This window comes from Notothenia coriiceps, unplaced genomic scaffold (assembly GCF_000735185.1).
Source record: "Notothenia coriiceps isolate Sejong01 unplaced genomic scaffold, NC01 NC01_scaffold00011598, whole genome shotgun sequence".
Taxonomy (NCBI): domain Eukaryota; kingdom Metazoa; phylum Chordata; class Actinopteri; order Perciformes; family Nototheniidae; genus Notothenia; species Notothenia coriiceps.
Genome location: NW_011344299.1, coordinates 71,576 through 85,496, shown reverse-complemented (window position 1 = coordinate 85,496; position 13,921 = coordinate 71,576). Strand labels below are relative to the sequence as shown.

General features: G+C 39.5%; 2 protein-coding genes and 1 long non-coding RNA gene across 3 annotated transcripts in view; 2 read left to right on the top strand and 1 right to left on the bottom strand.

The window, feature by feature from the left end:
* Positions 1–7,167, top strand: part of LOC104946797 (uncharacterized) — an 8,323-nt gene extending 1,156 nt beyond the window's left edge. The window contains exons 2-3 of the long non-coding RNA XR_798497.1: positions 4,245–4,281; positions 5,610–7,167. This is a non-coding gene — a long non-coding RNA (uncharacterized lncRNA). The remainder of the gene's footprint in view (positions 1–4,244; positions 4,282–5,609) is intronic.
* Positions 7,168–7,510: 343 nt separating this feature from the next.
* tnnt2d (troponin T2d, cardiac) lies at positions 7,511–12,393 on the top strand. Its single transcript, XM_010772681.1, has 13 exons — positions 7,511–7,619; positions 8,565–8,619; positions 8,722–8,732; positions 8,821–8,838; positions 8,960–8,981; positions 9,075–9,132; positions 9,227–9,343; positions 9,423–9,500; positions 9,597–9,707; positions 10,453–10,565; positions 10,646–10,736; positions 11,626–11,663; positions 12,210–12,393. The coding sequence occupies exons 2-13, from the start codon at positions 8,582–8,584 to the stop codon at positions 12,256–12,258; spliced, it is 744 nt and encodes a 247-aa protein (XP_010770983.1). The 5' UTR covers positions 7,511–7,619; positions 8,565–8,581; the 3' UTR covers positions 12,259–12,393.
* A 408-nt stretch (positions 12,394–12,801) lies between these two features.
* Positions 12,802–13,921, bottom strand: part of dnm1l (dynamin 1-like) — a 12,604-nt gene continuing 11,484 nt past the window's right edge. Inside the window, exon 18 of the mRNA XM_010772695.1 lies at positions 12,802–13,138. Coding sequence (XP_010770997.1) covers positions 13,082–13,138 — 57 coding nt within the window. The 3' untranslated portion in view covers positions 12,802–13,081. The remainder of the gene's footprint in view (positions 13,139–13,921) is intronic.

Below are 13,921 nucleotides of genomic sequence, written 5' to 3'. Positions count from 1 at the left end.
GAGAAGAAAATAAATAAATCTATTACTACCCGACATATTAATAATATTTTATACCATTGTTAGTTTTTCACTGTGTTCTGNCCATCCATCCATCCATCTTCTCCCGCTTATCCGTGGTCGGGTCGCGGAGGTAGCAGTTCCAGCAGAGAGCCCCAAACTTTCTTTTCCCTGGCCACATCATTGATGTGGCCAGGGAAAAGAAAGTTTGGGGCTCTCTGCTGGAACTGCTACCTCCGCGACCCGACCACGGATAAGCGGGAGAAGATGGATGGATGGATGGATGTATTGAAGAATTCTGAGAGTTTTTTCCTGAGTTTGGGTGTCGGAACCACAGGGCGTTTTTGTCAATTATACAGCTAGCTGCACAGCTAACCAAGTTAGCTTGCTAACAGCATCTACTACAGATTTAATTTAAAGACGTCTTGATGACAAATAATCATAATGATAATAAAACTGGGTAGTACAAATGTCGGATGAAAGTGTTACCTGTTATCATTAGGTATACAATAGATGGTGTTTACATAAGCCCACAGTAAAGAGACATTGTATTTCCTACATGTCTGAAAGAGCTGAAGTGCAAGTCTCTTTTCAAACAATGTGATTGAGAGCTGTTAAGACCACTCTTGGATTGAAGATAAGGGAAATGGAAATTGGAACATAACCCCTTTTACACATGTGGGTGACTGCGCAGACACACACACAGGCCCATATTTCAGATGTGGGGATTGTTTGCTAGGTTATTGCTTCTTTGATCCTTAATGGTGTAGTAATGGTCCATCTACTGCCCTATACACTCTGTGAGTTCTATGAAGTTCCTGCACAGTGAATGTCTGTTTGCTCATTGCTCCCTGGACCACTCTCTCTTTCTCTTTCATCACAACCTTTTCTCTTTTTGTCGCTGTCATTCATTCACAGTCACACAACGATTCTCCCTCTGCCACACGCAGGCTGTATGCAGAGAGGTCTTTGAGATGCTGCCCATATGAGGGTGTATCTTTGCCTCTTCTCTGTCCTTCCCAAGTGAACCATACTCTTAAATCCCAGACTGATCATTCCCTGCTCCCTGCGGTCCTGTTTCACCAACACAGCCATGCAGCCCCACATATCTAATGTGCGCTTATATGGATCAGTCTGTTTCAGTGCAGACTGTGTAGTATGTCTGACCGACGGGCGAGAAAACAGCTCACTTTTCTGTTCCATGTCGTTTTTGGTGCCTTAACGCAGGCTTGGTTTCAATTTTTATGGGTCAGATTTGACATTGAACAAGAAATTTAGTAATTGCCCTTGTATCTCTTTACTTAGAGTCGCAGGGCATTGGAGGCATTGCTAGTGGTAATTTGTGTGTGTGTGTGTGTGTGTGTGTGTGTGTGTGTGTGTGTGTGTGTGTGTGTGTGTGTGTGTGTTTGTGATAATCCTCTTTGTGTGTTTTCTATGATGATAGTAGTGGCCATCAGATAATTATTTGCACAGCAGGTAGGATGATTTTCTCTGGTTTCCGGCCCTGAAAGCATTATTGTCTTTTGGTCTTCCGCTCGGAATCAAAAATAGGTTGCTAATGGCAACAGACTAACAAAAAGCCACAGCCCTAAAATTGTAAAATCATCCTACCATGCTTTTTTATTCATTATACAGTTTACAGTTGGTGGTGACCACAAGTCAGGCATGTGCAGCCAAAGGATTGGATTTTTGGAAATAAAGTAAATGGTTCATATTGTTCCATAAAAGTTGAAGTATTTTCTATATGTTTTGCTCTGTTTGTTCATTGTGTGTCATTTGAAACTCTTATAAAAGCTTTTTCTGACTTGAATATAAAGGTTATACTTACAGGGTATACTTGTTTAGTAGGTGTATATCATTATTTACTATCTGAGTTTAGTGTGTTGTCATGCTGACATTTGTTAATCAGCATTAAGTACAGTTGACGTTGATGGAGATTTTATTTGTTTTGCCAGTATTTATTAATTGAAAATGACATACATAACATACAGTTATTCGGGTGCATCCTCTCAGGATCACGAATACCTGTAAAAAAATATCATGGCATCACATCCCATTGTTGCTGATGTATTTGAGTGTGTACCACGCTAAGATGCCTCTCATCTTTCACCATGACTTGTTTACTTCTACTTAAAGGTCTCATGTCATGCTTTTCCGGTTATTACCCGTCCCCTTGTGTGTTATGAAGGTTTTTATGCATGTAAATGTTACGTTATCCGAGAGGACCCAAACGCAGGACAAAGCAGAGTGTTGGAAAAAGGTTTATTTTGAGGTGGAGGAGCATGGAGAGTAATCTGGCTGGAAATGGCGACTGGTGGTGGCTGGTGATGACAGCACGGCGGTCGGAGAGTGATCCTGGAGCACAAGAAGAACACGTAAGAAGAATATACTGTGTTGAGGAAAATAGCTAATAATGCTAAGGCTAAGACGGCTGAGAGTTTTACCACTGTGGGTTAAACAACGATCTGGCGCTGACAGGTTGTGGAGCCTCCGCTGATATGGCATTTATAAATGCTGAAGACAGTCGAGACCCTCGTAGTCCATCTCCTCAATTTTTTTAAAGTAAGACCGTATAGTTAGGAGTCGTGCTTTTCCCGTTTGCCCTTTGCCTCGGTTGGTCCTAAGGACTCCCCGCCGAGAAGCTGACAGCATCCGATAAGTCTCTTTAGGAAGTCAGTTACCACGGGTTGTAGACGGTACTCTTATGATTATACGTGGTGTGCTGGAGGGAAGTTTACGTCTTGGTTGTCCTATAAAGTGGAAAGTAACACGTCTCTTTCCCAGAAAGTTTGGTGGGGGACAAAGGACGGGTCCTTCTCTTCAACACCAAGGAAGCGCAAGTTTTTGGTGTGAATGCAGCGACGCATTCCACACCTCCAAATTATTGAATTAAAAACGGACGTGACCTACGACCGAAGTTGAGCTGTAAGAGCGTTGACGTGAGTAGCGTCGTGGCGAGGAGTAAAATTGGGTCGATGCAGTTTGAAGGTCGGGAGTGGAGCAGACCGAGGGAGTTTGCCGGCGTGGACTGAGTTCGTAGTGACACGTCGAGACAGCTAACCTGTCTACTGCGCTGCATCGGACCACGGGGAATCGTAGGTATAGTCTGGAGTACATTAATAAAAGTGAGACGTCAGTTCTGTAATCTAATCAGAAGATTGCAGTCGATACAAAAGTATTACTAAGTAGAATTTAAGTAGAAGGTAACAGAGAGATTAATCTTTTGTACATCGGAGGGATTGTTCACGGACGTTGAGCCAGAGGAGGTCATTTACAGTGGGCAGGAAATAGTGCGTAGTTTAGTATTCAGTAGATTGGATGTTACAGCAGTCCGCTAACACCCTTGAAACAGTGAATACCATTCCATACTCAAAATGAAAATTGTAGGAGATAAAGACAGATGAACTTTACCCTACTAGAATCCTCCAGGTCTCGAAAACTTCAGTAGACCACGCAGCAGAAGGACACTTCTCGTAGCATCCGAAAATTTTGGTTGACGGACCGATGCCACTCATAGGTGGAGTATTAACCAACAGATTATATCGTGGGACCAACTGGATCATCCCGGCGAAAGAAAAGGGTCCTATTAACGAAAAGGTAAAATTAATCGACAAAAATTAACATAAAATTTGATGTACAACCAGCTGTTCGACACACCGCATGGAAGGTCGGCGGAGGTAACACAAACAAAAGGGAAAGGGGACAGACGCAACACACACACCGACAGTGTGAAGACCGAAGCGGCCCGAGTTTGGAGTAGGACAACGTTATCACACGTGGGAGGGGGTGATGTTGTGNTTAATATTGTATGCTGAAAAGCGTATATATTACGGCACGATTTTTTGTTGAATAGATTTGAGTGCTTCAAAATGTTGGGTCGCGATGTATTGACCAAGTAAAAAGTGGGTCCCGAGGCCTGAGCAGTTGAGAACCACTGACTTAAAGGGTACTTGTACGATTTGTATGTGTACGTGTAGTACGTGTACGGTTAAAACTGTTCCTCGACGGCGTCTCTCAAACAGGTTGCCCATCACTGTGGCTTTAGTGCAGGCGCCGTGGGAATTGTAGTCCTTTTATAGTGCGTTGACTACATACATCACAATAATAATAATAATAATAAATTCGATTTATAAAGCACCTTTCATTGCTAACAGCAATCCCAAGGTACAATTAGGTGGCCTTTCTTATAAAATCAAAAATACTGGCTCTAACAGAAGTTGTTGACCTTTTCCCCTTTGTGTTTACAGCTGGCAGCTGGAGTCAAGAATAAGTTTGTCACCAATGGTAAGTTTCTGTATTTGTAAAATAAATGGTGTACACATACTATACAGTATAATGATATAACACTGAAAGAAACCATTCTACTGCATAACACATACATTAACTATGACACATTAAAGGAATAGTTTGATCTTTTAAGAAACACTTGTTGACTTTCTGTCCAAATTTAAATGAGAAGATCAATACCACACCCAGATGGTGTCTCTTTATCTTATTCGGACAAGAAAGCAAATAAGCTTATGTACAATTTTGGAGGTATTTCACTAGTTTGTTCATATTTGGTTATTTATATTTTTACTTAATGAAGAACCTGACAACTTCTTCCATCACAAGCTGTTAATGTGCACATACTTCCTGTTAAACCAGGGTTTATTTTGATCAGTGCTGGAGGAAGCAGAGTTGAGATGAAATGGGAGGGGGTCGGGCCGTGACGGATTGATGTCCCTCTGTGGGCTCATAACCACCACAAGCCACCAACCTCCTGCCTTTGCGCCAGAGTAGCTGCTCACTGTAAATCAAATGTACTGCGGGGGATTTTTGGGCATAGGCTCAGCTCTGTGGCACTGAGGTCTATATTTAAAAAAAAAACCTTCACCCTGACCTTGTTTCCCAGTTTAAAGAACCTTCCAGACTCCTAGGATTGCTGTCGTGTCTTTGCCGTTCACTGTTCAGCCGCTGCCACCTGGGCTGTCCAACGCTGCGTTGTTTGCGAGTTGTTAGACATACCAGAGTGCAGCTGCTTGATTTTCACATTACAACCGACTGCTCGGGAGGATTACTAACCGTTTAAGCAGCAAATCGGGCTCCATCACCTGGCTTATTCACTCAGTGCTGGTGATAAAGACATAACATGTGCATCAAAAGAGCATTAAACATCTCCTGGTGTTAGTAGAGTTAAGCTGTCTTTGTTCGTCGTGCTCAAAAGTCTCACTTCTTTTGACTTTAAGCACTCAAAGCTTTAGCCTGAGTGTGAACAATAGGAATGGAAAAGTGTTTGTCGAGTGTCAGCTCCAACCTTAAATAGCGATCCTTGTTTGTAGCCTCTCCACTTCTTCATCAGAAATAGACCGTTGAGGAATGAAGTAAAGGGCAAATGACAAAGTTATAGCTTTCAATCACACGGACAAGTGTCTGAGTAAGACTCTGATGTGCAAGCACATGCACATACAGCATGTGCATGGAGAAGAATGGATGTAAGAGCATTTATTAACAGCCCTAACTAAGCCTATTCAACACCTCATAACATGTGAGGAGCGATTTAGTTTTAAATGAAACACTGACGTATGCATTTACTTACAGATCTTTAATGTCTGTCTATTCCTCTCTTTCAGCAGGTGTAAGACCCTAACCATTTATATCAAGTCTCATCCGACCAAACACAAGGCTATGCAACTGTATGTGAATCCATTTACCTTCAACAATCCTGCTTTCCACATGAAGTTCACACCAAAATGAGGCAAAGACAAGGGACCAGGATGAGTGATTCCTGCATCAAAGACTCCAGAGACGTTTCCTCAAACATTTTTTACAAATGTTATCAGACTTCACTTGATTTGAACTCAGAAATTCCAAGAGGTTATAATTAGTAAGGGTTTTCAGGACAAAGAACCACATGTTAAACGCTTCTAGTAAATGGATTTTGTAGTATCCATTCTTTTAATCAATGTTCATGTTGTACTTCAGATGGCTGTCTGGATTTTTAAATTGCTTTCAAGCCAGCTGATCTTATTGTCATGTATTGCCAATATAGCTCAAACTAAATAATAAGCAATTGTGTTTTATTCTCACTATTTTGACTCCATGTGATAACCAAGGCTGTTGAATGTTCATCTCACCGCTTGGGTTTGAGTATCCTTCCACTGATATGGATGTTTGATGATTAGCCTGTATTTAAGAGAGTCATTTGTACTGCATCTGTAACGCATGCTAATGAGGCAACTCTTATCTAGGGTTTATAAGTAGTAGCTAAAGACATCATTCATTATTGTCAGTACTGCTGATAATATCATTAATGATAACAGAACAGGTTTTTGGGTTGCCAAGCTCTGATGATTAACTAATGTGTTGGCCCTATGGATGCATGGCCTTGAAAACTATTACATGGATTGAATGTTTCCCTAAGAATAGCTTGTATTGTCTTCCCCAACCTTGCATTTACTGCTATCACCAGCTAACTTTTTACAAAACTTGAGTTTATGACCAAATACCTATTCTCAATAAAACGTTGCCGTAGGCTACTACTGTTTACTTCTGGACCAAAGTTCATTTAACAACAACATGTTAACATTCAAAAGCTTAATTGATTATTGTTTTATATTTATAACTTCAGACTTGATGACATACTGATAAATAAGAACCATTAGTAACACAGTGTGTTGACCCTTATTTTAAAGAGTGCCTTATTATTATTAGATGGTACCAATAAGTCTCCCACCTCAGCCCAGAAGATTATATTGCTACACAGTGCAAGCAGTTTAATGTTTCTGTCAACCACACTTGGGTTTGTTTACTTTTTTATGACTTGTGTTTGTATAAAAATCACAGTAATGTGTAACATGAGCACGAACAAAGTCTATGAATACGTGTGTAAGAGGATCTGCACCGTAACAACTATTCAGTAACCAAATGCAATTCTGCAGCTTTGCTTTTCCTACATGCCACTAACAGTTTATTAGCATTGATTTGCAACAGTGATAAAGGTTTGTAAGACAATGGCAATATACACTCTGCTTTAACAATGCCTGTAATGCCTTTAAATTGTACCCTGGTGTTCCTGTCAGTCAACAGCACAATCCTATCAAAATCATTTGTCAGAGGTGGATTGCTTCATTCTAATGTTTGGAATAAATGTTTGTTCTTGCTTCAGCAATAAAAAAAAAGATCAATAAAAAAGCTTTTTATAGTTCTGTTGCTTTGTTCTTAGCTACTGATCCGAGGAATGTTGTTTCATGTCGCCTCTAACAACTTGTGAAATGATGGAGTGCTGAAATATGTAAGGCTGGTGAAAGCTTGAATGGATAAGTGAAATTTTTCGGGAATGTACCTGCAGAATGTGTGTGTGTGTGTGTGTGTGTGTGTGTGTGTGTGTGTGTGTGTGTGTGTGTGTGTGTGTGTGTGTGTGTGTGTGTGTGTGTGTGTGTGTGTGTGTGTGTGTGTGTGTGTGTGTTTGAGACACAGTCCTATTACGATGTCCGGTTTTCTAACAATAGACCCACCCACCATAGGGTGCTGCAGTCACATGAGTAAGGAGGCTGGACTATGTATCCTTGATGCTCAACCTGTTGGTGAAGCTCAAGGAGCCGAAGTCTGTCAACTCTGAGCTTTCTCTGTCTGGGTCACAGGTAAGGACTCTTATTTCAGTGCCGCTACTTAAATCAAAACCTTGTTTAGTCATACATCTTGAAATGTGTGTAAACTGTTATTCTTAAGTTATTGTGTCAGCTAAGATCTTGAAGCCAAATGTACTTACATTTAATGTCATCAATGTGGTTGAACTTCATTCATAACCACTCACTCATATGGTGACATTTATTTCTTCTCATTAATGTCTTCTGTTGATGCATATATTGGTATTTGTAACTACCTTAAACCACACTACGTAAATATTTGTAATAACCTTGGATGGAAAGTAACTAAGACAGTTTAACTGAACACTGTCCTAAAGTAGATTTGGGGTTGTGCTTTGCTGGATTTAGGTATTTTTTGCTTCTTCATATCTATAAATAATACTTTAATTATACTATATCTGTAAAGTTGAAAACTGCTCTGACTCCAAATAGATTACATATTTGAATATAAATAACTTAAGGAGGAAGAAAAAAAGGACATTAAATTGAATAAAAGTCAGATATTGTTCAATTATGGGTTACTTTATATGTCTAATAACTACAATCAGAGGGACATTTCTATATTGAATATAAATGATGGACCTCACCTTTAACTTAACGAGTTTACATGCAAAACATGAGTTTCTAAAAAAGTAAACTAAAGCAGCATTTTACAGCTTGCAACATTTTTGATTATTGAGTACATTTAGCTGCTGATACTTACTGTAAGTATATTGTTTTGAATGCAAGACGTTTAATAGTAACAGCTTATTTTATTGTGACATCGCTTCTGTCGCAGACAAGAATACTTATTCCACTTCTGCCTCAGTGACCACAGATATTTGGGTCATAGATGCCACTCATTGTGAGCTGCGTTGCCATCTCATGCTCTGCTATGTTGTTTAATGATCTGTAATATTTGCCAGTCTTAAAATAGGCTAATAGGGATCCATTTTGCAGAGATCATCCACACCAAAATGTCTGACACAGAAGAAGTCATGGATGAAGAGGTTCAGTATGTACTCATTTTTGTACTTTCATCATATTTAGTTTAGTTTGGTGTTTTCCAGTTTGCTTATTAATCCTTTTCTTATTCTTTTTGTCAATTCTTCTGCAGGGAGGAAGAAGGTAAGAACGTTGAATCTGCCCGTGTTTTCAAGTTCTCATTTGATTTCCAAACGTTTGACTAATTATTACTTATGTTCCTTATCATTAGCACAAGAGGAGGCAACAGGTGCGCAAATTTATTTTTTACTTTTTTCTTGCAACAGTTTGTTAAAGACCTATTGAATATGAACTCCCTGTTCACTTAACAATTTATTCATAATGTCTATAATTGTCTTTTCTTGTTTCAGATGGGTCAAAGCCAAAACCCAAGTAAGTGTCTGGCTTGTCTGTGGATATAATCCCAATACTTAACACTTATATTATACAATAGATTATACAATTATAAACTTTTCCCTTTCACAGGTTCATGCAAAACATTGCTGCCCCAAAGATCCCTGATGGTGACAAGGTGGATTTTGATGTAAGTGGATCTCATTTAATGCCTCATTTTTGAAAACATCCATTTGGATCAGATCGACTGATTTATTTGGATTACACTTGTTTTGTGATGGCAGGACATCCACAGGAAGCGTCAGGAGAAGGATCTGTCTGAGCTGCAGTCTCTGATCGAGGCTCACTTCGTCCAGAGGAAGAAAGAGGAGGAGGATCTCATCGCCCTCGTTACCAGAATCGTGAGTGTCTTAATCAAAGAGGAGATATTGTATTCTGTTTGTTCAACGCACCATGACGGCGTATATTTTCATTTCACAGGATAAACGTCGTACTGAGAGAGCAGAGCAGCAGAGAGTCAGAGCAGAGAGGGAGAAGGAGAGGCAGGCCAGACTTGCGGTATGATCTCAGTGAACATTACTTCATATCCTCACACTTTAGGACATCAAAAATGTGACAGTATTTTCTCCTTCTTTCTCACTGTGCTGCATACAGGAGGAAAAAGAGAGGAGGGAGGAGGAGGAGCATCGCAAGAAGCATGATGCAGATGCCAATAAGAAGAAGGCCCTCTCAAACATGACTCACCAGTACAGCGCTGGACAGAAGGTCATTCAACTTCCTTTTGCCTAGTGTTCAAATGGGAAACATGATGAACAGGGATGCAAAAGTATCCCAAAAAACCTACTTTGTTTGACTGAAAAACTACACGGATAGAAGTACCTGAGCTAACAAAATATGTATTAGTATCTTATTTGTTAGAAGGAGGTCTCAACCCATTTAAATAGTCTAAAAACAACTCAGCCACTGATGATTATGTATGCTTATAAAAGGGGAAGAAACTCAAATGAATCAACCTCCCATGGCTGCATCAATGTATGCTTCTTTCTTTCTGAGAATTTTAAAATAGTATAAGTAAAACTTGAGAAGTAATACTTTGATATTGCAGCTTTTAGGCTAACAGTAGAGGGATATGTTATTGCAACGCTACATTATTCAAGTTCTTTCAATTCTGAGGTTTTACTTACAGTATTTCCAGTTGATGATATTTTTAACTTCTACTTCACTCAGACATGCTTTTTACTACATTGAGTTGACAGATTAAGGCAGTACATACAGTACTTTGCAGATGTATTTGCGCAACACAATTTCAAAAAGTTCCAGTTTGCATTTCAGTTTCTGTTTGCAAGCAGCACTTTATCGTAATGGAAAAGGATATAGGTAATAGTGGAGTAGTAATTGTACTTCTTTTTTTTTAAATCGATCCCTGATTTAGAAAATATGAATTTAAAAAACAATATTCCTTTTTGTTACTTTCAGACTTATGTGTATTTCTGCTTTATGACGAACACAGGGTGAGGCAAGAAAAGGAGGCAAGAAACAAACTGAGAGGGAGAAGAAGAAGAAGATCCTGGCTGACCGCAAGAAGCCTCTAGTTGTTGATCATCTGAATGAGGACAAACTCAAGTAAGTCCAAACTGTGCAGTGTTTTAACTTACTTTACTCAAGGGATTTTAAATATGCTCAAAATGGCCGTTTGTGTTTAGGGAGAAGGCCAGCGAGATGTGGCAGTGGCTGATGGGACTGGAGGCTGAGAAGTTTGATCTCAGTGAAAAACTCAAAAGACAGAAGTACGACGTAAGTAATCCAGGGGACAAACAAAATAACTTATGGATTTGGCAATGAGGGCCTCTATGACAGGGCTATTCAATTAGTTTGGAATGGGGGCCGGTTGATGAAAATGATCCAAAGCAAGGGGCCGGGAAAGGGATGGCTTGAAATATGAGCAATCCTATTAAGAGCGTCAGATACAGTAAATACTACAACAGTATAGTGGAGTGCATATATTGTGTTTAATTCAATCAAACAACATAGCCCCAAGGCCTTTATAGATCTAAATGGCAAGTTCAGAACTCAGTAGGCCTACATGTGAAGCTAACTTAACCATCAACATCATTTCATTTGAATTCATTTAGGTGAAATGATCATTCACGCAGAGATGCAATAAATGACAGGAGTTGTCTAGTAGGTGGGTTCGAAACCCGAGCCCGCCGAAGTTGTAAGGCAATGTCACACCCTCTCCGGAATAAAGGGACTCTGGCCTAAAATAAATCTTTAAAAAAAAAAGATCTTCAAAAAAAAAAGTAGATGACTTTTTAACATTATTCTCAAAGGGCCAGTAAATATCCCGCCGGGCCGCCAATTGAATAGCCCTGCTCTATGAGAAAGAAAAGAGGCAAACAGACACGGAACACATCTGAACCTGATCTGAACACAACCATCGTTTAACGCCATATTTGACAAATAATCAGCAAAGTCTGGAGTTTGGAGAATATGATCAGGAGAAACAGTCCATGCTTTCAGGTGCTAGAGGTAACACAATTAAGTGGCTATGAAACGATAGATGTAAAGCTGCCCATGCTGGGTCAACAGAGGGCTTTCCTCTCCATGTTGACAACCTGTGCTGGACCTACATACATACTGTATGTGTTTTTAAATAAAGCTTATGATTTATGTGTTCTTTCAGATCAACCAGCTTCTCGGTCGCGTCCAGGCTCACCAGAGGTAAGTACACAAACCCCCATCTCTTTCTTTCCATTGTGCTAATGTGTACTACCTTACACTTTACATTCACCCTATTGTTATTGCATGGAAGGAACAGAGGTCACAGAGTACAATCATGTATAAATCTCAATATAAAATATACACAACCCTCACCACCATGCTGCATTACATAATGAACATACTCGCTAATTTTGCTCATCATGTTTTATGTTGCACCTGGCAGGATCTGCATGGTAATCTCATTTTTATATTCTTAACTTTCATCACAACATATCTTTTTCACGACTGCATACTTTGAGAAATATCTGATCATGAACGGGACTCTTCCAAAAATTGCAAAGGAAATAAACTGTACTTTTATTTGCAATCTCACTCGCATAACAAACACTTTAAGCCTCATATATATAAAGGTCTGTATTAACCATCAATACTGTCTCATCAAAAACACACCGTTCACTGCTTTGTATATTAATCACCTTCACTTGTGGCATCACACTGATAGCAGTGCTTGGTATTTGGCTTTAATCTCTCCCTGCATCCTTTCAGTGTCAAAGGTCGTGGAAAGGGCAAGCTGGGCGGCGGCCGGTTGAGGTAAAGGAGCCGCCGGAGGAGGAGGAGGATGCAGACACCAGTGATTGGCCGATGTGTCCATTATTTGTGTATTCATTGTTCTGTTGTGTTGGGTTACATGTCAATTATCATAAAACAATAAATAAATCATTACATCCCCTCTGCTGCCTCCCTGCAAAGTATGCAGATTGTTTGTGTGAATAAGTCCAGCATACGGTACCATAACACATTTATACAAATACTTCAGCAGCAAGAATTGTTTAGAAACACTTTTTAAAGTAGCTAAACCGCTAACAATGTGTACGAGAGCGTGTTGAAACATGTAAACAAAGGGACAAAATGGATCATGTTGAATAGTTGAATGTCTACATTAAATTAAAACTATTTTAAATCTAAATTAAGTGCATTTCTTTTGAGCAATCAGAAGTAGACATTATTTTGTCAATAAATAAATGGAGAATGGACATGATAAAGACAGCGTCTAGATGTCGCAGCATGGGTTTATCAGTTCCAGCTTTAATTCAGATCTACAATAAGAGCAGACATTCTTCAGCAGGGCTCCACATAGTGGTGATGCTTTACATGATCTATTTATTTATTTATTGGTTCAGTTACATAAGAAAATATAATAATCTAAGACAGAAGCATGTGTGTTGCTGACATTGAGGAGCTGATATGTTCTGCCCTTTATTAAATCCAAGTCTTTACTATACGTTAAAACTATGTTTCCATATACACATATCCACACCAGTGCATTATCATGTTGTTCCGTCTCTGAGGAGCAAGGAGAGCGAGGAGGAGGAGGAGGAGGAGGAGGAGGGTCTGGGAGGGATGAAGAGCGGCCGCCCTCACCACATGTGGGTTTCTCTGATCTCTGCGATCACCTGGCTGGCTTTCTGCAAAGCCTGGATGGAGAAATGAAAGATTGTAAATAAAAAAAACATGCTTTTAGGTAACATATCAAGGTACACTGTCTACACAACTAGTACACTGACTTTACAATATTTAGCTCCTATAACGCATGCTGTTCATACTGGCCATTAAACCATCCCTTCAAGTGTGCTTAAAAGTGCTGGGAGATAAATGAAAGGCACTATTTCTTTGCAAAAACATACTCTTTAGACATTTTTGAATACAATTCCTTCTTGTTAATTTTCTTCTGCTGCAGCTCAACAGCAACAACAATTTCGCACTAAAAAGACAGTGGCTTTGAAATATATCTACCGTAATTTTCGGACTATAAGGCGCACCTGAATATAAGCCGCAGCAGCTAAATTGAATGATGTGTACATATATAAGCCGCACTGGACTATAAGCCGCAGGTGTTTTAATGTTTAATTACCATATGTAAGGGTTCGTGCACAGAGGGGATTGTCGGGAAAGAGATGGCTGTTTGAGGAAGCTCCCATTTATTAACATTTCAACAAACAAGTTGCATATTTGCATAACGTATTCAAGTGTTACCATTTAGTGCAATAGTAGCTACAGAACATGTACTGTGCTNATTTTCTTCTGCTGCAGTTCAACAGCAACAACAATTTCGCACTAAAAAGACAGTGGCTTTGAAATATATCTACTTTATTTGACAAGCTTAAAATTATGAAACCTAAACTTTTCAATTACTAACATTGAAATCGCTTTAGAATTGTTTTTGTTATTGACCCGTATAAGCCGGAAACGCTTAAAAC

Coding starts and splice junctions, on each gene's coding strand:
- tnnt2d (XM_010772681.1), top strand. CDS start 8,582: ATGTCTGACACAGAAGAAGTCATGGATGAAGAGGTTCA. Junction 9,501..9,596: donor AGAGGCAGGCCAGACTTGCG/GTATGATCTCAG, acceptor TGCTGCATACAG/GAGGAAAAAGAGAGGAGGGA. Junction 10,566..10,645: donor CTGAATGAGGACAAACTCAA/GTAAGTCCAAAC, acceptor GTTTGTGTTTAG/GGAGAAGGCCAGCGAGATGT.